Below are 10,265 nucleotides of genomic sequence, written 5' to 3'. Positions count from 1 at the left end.
TACAAGAGAGACTGTACCTCAGCAAGATGGAAGGGAGAACCCAGTCCCCACATGACCTTCACTTTTGGAAGATGTTAGAGGCAGTGCACAGTGATATAAATTTTTAAAAAAAAATGTATCTCTTGCCTTCGAAGAAACTGAACTTTTTCTAGACCTTGCAGGAAAACCAGAGTGAAACAGAAGTGGGAGAGAGGAAAGGATGAGGAGAGGAAGGTGGGGGGCATGAGAAATGTCTCAGCGGTTAAGATCACTGTCTGCTCTTCTAAGAGACCCAGGTTCAATTCCCAGCATCCACATAGTGGGTTACATCTGTAACTGCAGTTCCAGGATATCCGATACCCTTTCCTGGCCTCAGTGAGCACTAGACATGCAGTGATACACAGACAAGCATGCTGATGAAACACCCATACACATAAAAACTAAAATCATAAATTAAAATCACCAGCTGTTTCATCTGCTCTTTGTGCCAGTACCCTTTCTGCAGAATGTTATACTAAGCCCTGCTTTGCGTTTGCTAGTCTCTTGTGTTTAGTACAGAATAACACAGAAGATTGTTCCCCCATCATCCATGTGTCTCTGTATAATTTTTTGTAAAAAGGAACAAGAACCTGGGAACTCCAACAGCTGACCTCCTGACTCAGATCCGCCCTTGTCATGCCAAGCACCATTCAAAATTAAATACGTGATAATTTATTTTGTCAGTGTGTATTGGTCAACTGCTTAGTATTTTCCAGAAACTTTCTTTGGTGACACAAGTGACATAAATCCTTTTTAATGGAGTTTCCACACAGATAGACACAGCGAAAGGCCCGGCTCAGGCTCATCTGGAGACCCTACTGGGGACTTGACTCCTCCCCCCAGGACCATCTTGCTTAGGAGCTTCTGAGTTGAGAATGGGTACGCGGGGGGGGGGGGAGTATCACTAACACCTGCTCTAGTTTCTCATGTGATCCCAAACCACCTGCTTCCCTCAGAGAACAGGTCATGTGGGACAAGAACAGGAACAAAATAATTAGCATCCTCCTTCTTAACAAAGAGCTTGGGGATGGAGTCCCCAAGAGCCCCCAAATATAAGTATCCGCCAGAGCCCTTGACTTTCTACTCATCTGCCCCAGGCTGGGGGGCACATCTGAGTTTTCCTCCCAAGGACAGCAGGTTCATCTCAGCTGTCACAGTGAATGACTTCCTGTGCCCTTCCTGGGGACTGAGCCCTGACCTCTGTTTATTCTGGTGGATAATGGATAAGGAAGGTTGCTGAGAAGAACCCTTCTCTGGTGATGCCATTCTGGTGAGCAAGGGAGGGGAAGGCAGAGAACAATAAGGTGGAAGAGGCTGAAGAAAGGGAGCTCAGCTCCTTCCTGACTGGAGGATGGTGGGGTGGCCAATTGTAGACCAGAGAGGTAAGAAGGAGGGTGTCAAACTCAATGTTAGGACATACGTGCAACAACATTTAGGGTCTGCAGTTGGAGGACACTTATGCAAATGGGAGAGTCACAGAACAGGGTCCCCATTGGGATAGTTCTTCAAATGTGTCCTCGGGCCAGCTCTTTTGGGCTTTTAAAAGTCCCCCCCTACAATGGGGATGGTCCAAAAACTACTACCATAGGGCAACGCAAGTCACCCACCGAAGACAGCTGCAAATGTGTTTATGACAGGGAATCACGGCTTCACCCAGCAGCCCGGAAGAATCTGACATTACACTGCAAACACCTCAAACTCAAACCCCACCCCTGTCTTGCAAAGTAAGACCTGTCTTGGGATTGGTGAGCAGGGAGAGGATGCTAGTGACCTCCCTGAATTCCCTGTCCTGTGTCTTCCACCTCAAGGAGTCTGCTGTTCTACCATCTACCTCCTCTGCTCTCACAGCACCTTGGGGCGGGGCAGTCACCATCACACCTGTTGACTTTCTTTCTCCTCCTCTGTGTTCTGTTTCCTTGTTTTGGTGTTTGGGTTGGGAGTGGGGTAGGGGTAGGGGCTTGTTTTCTTTTCTTTCTCCTTTTTGGGGTAAAGCAGCCCAGAATAACCTTGAGCTTCTACAGGAATGGCAGGTATGTACTTTACCACTGAACCCTACCTCTAACCAAACACTTTCTTTTCTTTCTTTTTCTTTTTGAATTTTTAAAATTAACTTACAAAGTAATGGGCTTCCATGTGAGATTTTCATACATGTTTCATTTTGATTAGTTATCTTCCCCTTCTCCGTCATCTCCCTTCTCCCATCCCATAATATCCTTTTACCCCGTTTCCCCTCCCACTTCCATTCTCCTTTTTGATGTTACCACACCTGCTCCCTTAGATCCTTCCCGCCCCCCATCCAGTTACAGAAGTTCTTTTTATTTACATAATTGTTTATGGGGGAGTGGGCATGTGTGTGTGTCTGTGTGTGTGTGTCTGTGTGTGTATGTCTGTGTCTGTGTGTGTGTATAGGTGGGTAGAGGACAACCTGTGGGAGTCAGTTCTCTCCCTCAACGATGTGGGTTTCTGGGATTGAACTCAGGTCTTCAGACTTGGCAGCAAGCACCTTTACCCACTGAGCCATCTTGCCTGCCTATATGGGTCTCTTTCTAGTTTCCTCACTTTTACCCACATCTCTTCTAATCCCATGTTCTATCATTTACATTCTAGTCCCATTTCAACAATCCTTAACTTTCTGGAGAATAATGTTCTTTGGAAGGCAGGGAGATACATTTACAAATGAATGTCTTTTCCCTTGCATTGAATTTGTGGAAAGAGCCCCACAGAGAGAACGGTGGAGCCCCACATGGTGAAGATAAACCTAGATTTAGACTCAGGTCTGGGGATGCAGACCTGCAATCCCAACAACCCTGGAGGCTGAGGCAGGAGAATTGTGCGTTTAACAGCAGCCAGGGCTGTAGAGGGAGTTCATGACCAGCCTGGACAAGTTAGTGAGATCATGGCTCAAAAGAAAAAGTAAAAGATGAGCTGGCAATGGAACTCAACAGTAGAGCACTTGCCCAGCTTGTGCAATCCCTAGCAACACACACACACACACACACACATGAGACACTGGGTATTTATAAGCTGAGTGATCTCAGGAGCCCTCTCAACCTCAACATCTTCAGAGTCATGAGAGCTGTTCACAAACTTTAAAGAAAGAGTGAGGTTTGGAGCAGGTGGTGATCTGGGTCTGGGCCAGATGTTTTCAAGTTCTTGGTCTCTTATCCCAAGAATTTTAAACAGGGGCTCACACAGACGTGAGAAAGAATCAAGAAAACTATTCAGAGCAAAGAAAGACAGTAAGCCATATTGACAAGAGTACTCGAGAGCCGCTGTTACTGCTCCGGGCTTTTTTTTTTTTTTATGAGCTTCAAGAGGAGTCTGCTTACTGAGGGGAGTTATTTGGGCAGTTCCCATAGATCAGGTAATATAGCCATTTCTCTGTTGCCTGTGTCTCTTCCCATACTGCATCATTTTAATCATATGTGCACACAATTATGCATAGGCATAACATGATAAATAGAAATCTCCTGAAGTGCTGCTAGAGCTTTGCCTTACTGTGCCTATACCCAAAACCCAAAATGGGTTAATTTAAGATATGAAAGAGCTAGGTAGGAATACACCTAAGCTATTGGCTGAACAGTGTTGTTGTTAATATAGTTTCTGTGTGATTATTTGGGTTTGGGCGGCTGGGAAACAAATGAGCAGTCTCTGTTTACATAAACTGTTTATGTACTTGAACAGAAACCATCTAACCATGGCTGTGAGCAGGGAAACTTACAGCATTGTTCAAAGATGGGAGGACATGTATTCTGGTGTGGGTAGGGGCCAGAGGGGATTCCTAGGTTGCTGGGTGCAGTCTGGAAAGGGATATGTGTGTATAGAACATGCAGGGAAGGAATTCAGATATTAAGTGCATTGCTGATGGGGTACATAACCCAAAAGCAGGTGGAGAACTCAAAACTAACTCCTATATTTGTCTCCCAGGTTCTGCTATCATCTACTGAATTGTGTCACTATAATTAATCCCAAACCTGATTTTATGGTTGCATCTGTTACTGTAATTGTATTACTTAATTAAATATTACTAGCAAGCAAACAAAAATTCTTTTTCAAAGTGGTGAGGATCAAACTCATGGTCAGATACAGGCTAGACAAGGGCTCCACCACTGAGCTATGCCTCCAGCCCTGAACACAATCTTTTTTTTTAAAGATTTATTTATTTATTATGTATATAGTGTTCTGTCTGCATGTGTGTCTACAGACTAGAAAAGGGCACCAGATCTCATTACAGATGGTTGTGAGCCACCATGTGGTTGCTGGGAATTGAACTCAGGACCTCTGGAAGAATAGTCAGTGCTCTTAGCCTCTGAGCCGTCCCTCCAGCCCCCCCTGAACACAATCTTTAAAACCATTTTTTGTCTTTGTGGGTTCTTTAAAGATTTATTTATTTATTATATATACAGTGTTCTGCCTTCATGCATGCCTGCAGCCCAGAAGAAGGCACCGTATCTCATTACGGATGGTTGTGAATTGGGAATTGAACTCAGGATCTCTGGGAAATTAGCCAGTGCTCTTAACTGCTGAGCCATCTCTCCAACCCCTTGAAACTATGTTTAGTTGAAAAATTATGTAAATGATGCTTTAAAGTCTACATATATTTCAGAGTAACTAAATTAAGCTAAGGAACAAACACACAGCACCAATACTTTCTAGGAGATTTTCATTTTAAAATTTGTGTGTGTGTGTGTGTGTGTGTGTGTGTGTGTGTGTGTGTGTGTATACATGGAGTACAGGTATCAGAAAAGAACATCAAATCCCCTGGAGTTGGAATCGCAGGCAGTTGTAAGCCACCCTACGTGGTTGCTGGAAACTGAAGTCTGGTTTTCTGCAAGAGGAGCAGACGCTCTTAGCCATCGCTGCAACCCCAGCAACCTGCAAGAATGTGGGTTTTGTCGTTAACTACACCATGTTCTATAACAGAGCTCTTCAACTTATGCCTCTCTAAATGAAAACTTAAATCTTTTGACCAACTCCAACTTACACCTTTGCCGGACTCTGTTAACTGCCACTCAACTGCCTGACTCTACTCAACTTTTTCAGATTGTCGTATGTAATTGAGATGATGTGGCATTGCTTTAGCTTCATTAAGCAGAACCTTTTCTGGGTCTGTCTACATGGTACTGAGTGGCAAGATTCCCTTCTCTGAAGCTGAATAGTGTTCCACTGTGTACCTGCAAAGACACAATTTTATGCACATTTTTATTTACGATGCTAAAGAGCAAACCCAGCGCCTCACGCATGTGAGACACACCTTGTACCACTGAGCTACACCTCCAGCCCCATATCATAAATTCTTTACTCGTTACCAAGTCTTTTTTTTTTTATGTGCATTGGTGTTTCCCCTGTGTGTATATCTGTGTGAGGGTGTCGGAATCTCTGGAACTGGAGTTACAGGGAGTTGTGAGCTGCCATGTGGGTGCTGGGAATTGAACTTGGGTCCCCTGGAAGAGTAGCCAGTGCTCTTAACTGCTGAGCCATCTCTCCAGCCCCTCAATTACCTATTCTTAACAAAAGGTTGATACTCAAATTATTCCCTTTTAAAGATTTTATCTCACATTTTACATATGTGTGTGCTTATACAGTGTGTTTGGACAGTGCTGCTGTTTAGGAATAAGCTTGTGTTCTCTGTGCGAGTAGCTAGAACATGTCTTAGTCAGTGCTCTGTTGCCAAAAAAGAGACACGGTAGGTGGAGGCTATTTGTTCGTTGGGCTCAGACCTGAAATAATTACACAGAAACTATATTATTTAAAACATTGCTTGGCTAATAGCTTAAGTGTATTGCTAGTTAACTCATATCTTAAATTAACCCTTTTTTATTAATCTTTGTATCACTACGTGGCTGTGACTTACTAGCAAGGGTCTGGTGGGCTCCAGCAGTGGCATCTGTCCCCTGTGAGTGGCTACATGGCTTCTCCTTGACTCTGCCTACTCTCCTCCTCTATCTGCTTGGAAATCCCACCTTGCCCTATTCTGCTAACCCACTGGCCAAAGCAGATTTATTCATTAATCAATAAAAGCAACACGTAGATAGAAGGACTTCCCACACCAAGACACCATGATCTCAGCAACTCTCATTGGTAGAAAGGTAAAAGGGGAGGAGGAGGGAAGAGAGCGAGAGACCTGGGGAAAGAAATAAAAGATGTCAGGTTCCTTTCACGGTAGATGGTCTGAGTTGAGATTTGATCCATGTTAGTCAGCTTTCAGTCCCTGTCCCAAAATACCTGAGGTAATCAGCTTTAAAGAAGGAAAGTTCACTCTGACTCAGGGTTTCAGAGGCTCAGTTCATGGTCATCTGGCCCTGTTATACTACAGTGGGAGAGCATGGTGCTTGTCTGTTCGGTGGTCAGATGGCCACTCAATGTGAGCGCTAAGAATCAAACTCAGGTCCTCTACAAGAACAGCAAGTCCTCTCAACTGCTAAGTCATCTCTCCAGCCCCAGAAACCACCTTCTACCGCCTCCCATAGGCTGGCTATCTGAGCTTTTACCATATGGGTATTTGTGGAACCTTCCAGAACTGACCCATAGGCAAAGGTCACCCACCTTGGACAATATCCAAGTTGATCATGTACCTCAGTCAGGGAATTGAGACCCTAATTGCCTCAGATTAAAACAGCTTGAAGAATACAAAACCCACTGGAGATAGCTTGAAGAAATTTCCCTGAAGCAGAAGGACTTTCACAGAATCTTAAAGGTTTCCTCAGGACTAGAGTCCCATCTCTGACTCCAGATCTATGTTCTGTTCCAGTAGATGCGTGCAAGGTCTCCATGGAACTGAAAAACCAAACAGTCTTGGAATTCCATCTCATGGGACTCTCGGAAAATCCAGACCTGCAGCCCACCCTCTTTGGACTCTTCCTGTCCATGTATCTGGTCACTGTCTTTGGGAACCTGCTCATCATCCTGGCCATTGTCTCAGACTCTCGCCTGCACACACCCATGTACTTCTTCCTCTGCAACCTGTCCCTGGTTGACATCCTTTTTTCCTCTACCACTGTCCCCAAGATGCTGGTGAACATCCAGACCCAGAGCACAGCCATCCCTTTCTCGGGCTGCCTTGCCCAAATGTATGCCTTCCACCTCTTCGGGACCATGGACAGCTTCCTCCTGGCAGTGATGGCCATTGACCGGCTGGTGGCCATTGCCTATCCACTGCACTACTCAGTGCTCATGAGCCCACATGTCTGTGGGCTACTGGTGGGTGGGCCATGGGTGATCACTAATCTCCAATCCCTAGTACACACTTGCCTCATGGCCCAACTGACATTCTGTGCAGGGTCAGAAATCCCTCACTTCTTCTGTGACCTCATGCCCCTCCTGAAACTCTCCTGCTCAGACACGCACACCAATGAGTTGGTGATCTTTGCTTTCGGCATCATCATGGGCCTCAGCCCACTGTCCTGCATTCTAGTCTCTTATATCTGCATCTTCAGGGCAGTCTTCCGGATCCCTTCTGCTCAGGGCAAGTGGAAAGCCTTCTCTACTTGTGGCTCACACCTCACCGTGGTGTCATTGTTCTATGGGACCATCTTTGCTGTGTACTTACAGCCAGCATCCCCCACCTCCTCCCGGAAAGACAAGATAGCTGCATTAATGTGTGGGGTGGTCATCCCTACACTGAACCCCTTTATCTACAGCCTAAGGAACAAGGACATGAAAGCAGCCCTGAGGAAGCTTGGCAGCAAAGCAGTCTTATCCCACTCCTAGGGAAGAACAGTGACCAGGCACCCACCATGTTTTGGAACCACTGTTAGGTGCTTGGGATTCAGGGACGAGCCCCAGCCCTGTTCTCAAGTTGTCCAAAGTCTACTGTGGAGCAGAGCCACTTAATAAAACCTTAAAGTAAAACGTGGTCAGTTGATGGAGGAGTGTCTATGTGTTACTTTCATTATTAATAAAGAAAACTGCCTTGGCAGACAGAAAATTAGGTAGGTGGAATAGACAGAACAGAATTGTGGGAAAAAGGAAGCAGTGTTGGGGAGACGCTTCAGGCAGTCGCCATAGTGAGTCGCCATGATTCTCCTCTCTGAGATGGTTAAGATCTCTCCTGGTAAGCCACACCTCGTGGTGCTACACAGATTACTAAATATGGGTTAAAGGAAGATGTGAGAATTAGCCAATAAGAGGCTACAGATAATGGGCCAGGCAGTGTTTAAAAGAATACAGGTTCCGTATTTTAATTAATTAATTATTTTGGGTAAAGCTAGCCAGGTGGCGGGACACAGCCCGCTGCTTCCTTCAACAGATTGGCACTCCAACGTGGTGACTAAATCCACTTAAAAACCTGAGAGGGCTTTAAATAAAGGAGAGAGAGAGTTTAACACAGCTTTTTGCTGTTTGCCTGGACGTGCCGTAGAGAGATTTCCTGTTTCGGCAATAGCAGCAGAGAAAAAGCTGAGTCATTTTAAAACGCTGCTTCCTGGTGCTGTGCTGCCATTGCAAACTCTGGCTATAAAGCATTTCAGTGGCTTTTATGGGCCTGGATATTTGTGTTCCCACTTGGGATCAGAAGGAGAGTGCGCTGAGACCGGGCCAATGGCTCCCTGCTCCCTGCCTGCACCTGGGCTGATGGCGGATTCAGGCTTAGGCAAGCGGGGAGAGCATGGAGGATTTCTGCCGCCATAGAGAGAGATGTTTTCAGACTGCCCAGTGCTCTGTGTGTCAGATTTGGTTGTAACTTGGATGAAAAGAGTTTCTGTGCTGCATGCTCAGTCTCAGAATTAAACTGCTGAGTGCGGCTCCAATGTGGACTGCTGTGTGCCTGGAACTGTGTGCGGCTCAGGGGCACCAAATGACTGAGGCAGGAGCGTCTCTGGCTCTGCTCCGCCATGCTGAACTGCGCTGACCTCAGGCAGGAACTATCAGAATTACCATAGCCGGGCAGTGGTGGCGCACGCCTTTAATCCCAGCACTCGGGAGGCAGAGGCAGGCGGATCTCTGAGTTCGAGGCCAGCCTGGTCTATAAGAGCTAGTTCCAGGACAGGCTCTAGAAACTACAGGGAAACCCTGTCTCGAAAAACCAAAAAAAAAAAAAAAAAAAAATGCCACGTCCACAGCAGTGACTGCCGTGTAGTGACAAATGCCATTACTCTGGCCAGCACACGCTGAAGGATTGGGGTTAGAGCTTCTTGGAGCGAAGCCCCAGGTGGTCCCCTAGCAATCAGCTGCCGTGATGGCACTGATTCAGGTAGAACAAAAAGGCCTTGGAACTGGCCCTGGAAGCGAGCCCTCCTGCTACTCTGCGTATTCTTTCTTTGTATTTCTTATCTTTCCTGTTTACAGATGACTGCTACCATGAATCCTAGAGAACGAAATGACACAGAGGATACTGATCTACTTGACTCTGCGTCACCGTTTATTCAGGCTGTTGCTCAGGAGTTTGAGAAAACTAACATACACCCACAACATAACCTAGGGAGGATACATTCAGTACTTGATTAATGGTCAGTGGTGGACAGCCCCGCGCTGGACACCAGAGTCTGGAAATTACCTGGATCCCCTTCCTTACACAGGAGGGTATGATGAATTGGGTAATAGATGGGTTAATCATGAAGGGAAAAGGCAATTATGGAATACACTGCTATGCCCACGGCTGTCACGCCTGTGTAGACGCTGAGGGGTTGGGGTCTGCGCTCCCGGGGGCTGGGCCCCAGGCAGTTCCCTGGCTAGCCCTGGCGCTGTATTGAGCTTTCTGTTCCTTCTTTGTTTCTGTATAGTTCTTTTGTCTTGTCAGCAGGTCAAGAAGTTCCAGGACATTACCAATAATAATAATAATCAAACTACTGAGACATATTGAACTCTGGCTTGCTCTCTGGAAAAACTTATGAATACCCTAGGACAAAAGGAGTTCATGATGGGAGAGGCTAGCCAGAATGAGAAACCCCCAGGTGCATTTTAGATAAGAGAGAAAGGCAGGATTCTTGACATTAAGAAACCAATTATTCACCATCGGAGCAAGCCTTGGGAGTATAACCCTAAAGAATGGTGTTTTGGGTTACCATGAGAACAGATATGATTTAGGGCTATGAGAAAATAGTTGGTTAGTGGTGTGAGACGGATTTCAAAGAAGAGCTCTGCTCACCTGGCCCTAACCACAAGACATACTGGAAACAATCAATTGTCTGTAATCAATTTTTCTCATGTAAAGCTTTTGATTATTGCCTATAATCATTCTTCTCATGTAATTTGTTTGCCAACTTCCTTCTGTGATCCTATAAAACTGATGCTTGAACTTCAGTAAATTT

General features: G+C 45.7%; 1 protein-coding gene across 1 annotated transcript; it reads left to right on the top strand.

The window, feature by feature from the left end:
• Nucleotides 1-6,789: 6,789 nt before the first annotated feature.
• LOC119808306 (olfactory receptor 1I1) lies at nucleotides 6,790-7,728 on the top strand. The gene has a single exon (XM_038320743.1). It carries the CDS (start codon nucleotides 6,790-6,792, stop codon nucleotides 7,726-7,728), a length of 939 nt encoding a protein of 312 aa, XP_038176671.1.
• Nucleotides 7,729-10,265: the final 2,537 nt, after the last annotated feature.

The sequence above is a fragment of the Arvicola amphibius genome, chromosome 2 (assembly GCF_903992535.2).
Source record: "Arvicola amphibius chromosome 2, mArvAmp1.2, whole genome shotgun sequence".
NCBI classification, from domain to species: domain Eukaryota; kingdom Metazoa; phylum Chordata; class Mammalia; order Rodentia; family Cricetidae; genus Arvicola; species Arvicola amphibius.
Note: the sequence above shows the minus strand (reverse complement) of the source record. Positions and strands in the feature narration are given on the sequence as shown.

Bases quoted from the DNA above. Each gene is read 5' to 3' on its own strand.
- LOC119808306 (XM_038320743.1), top strand. From the start codon at position 6,790: ATGGAACTGAAAAACCAAACAGTCTTGGAATTCCATCTCATGGGACTC.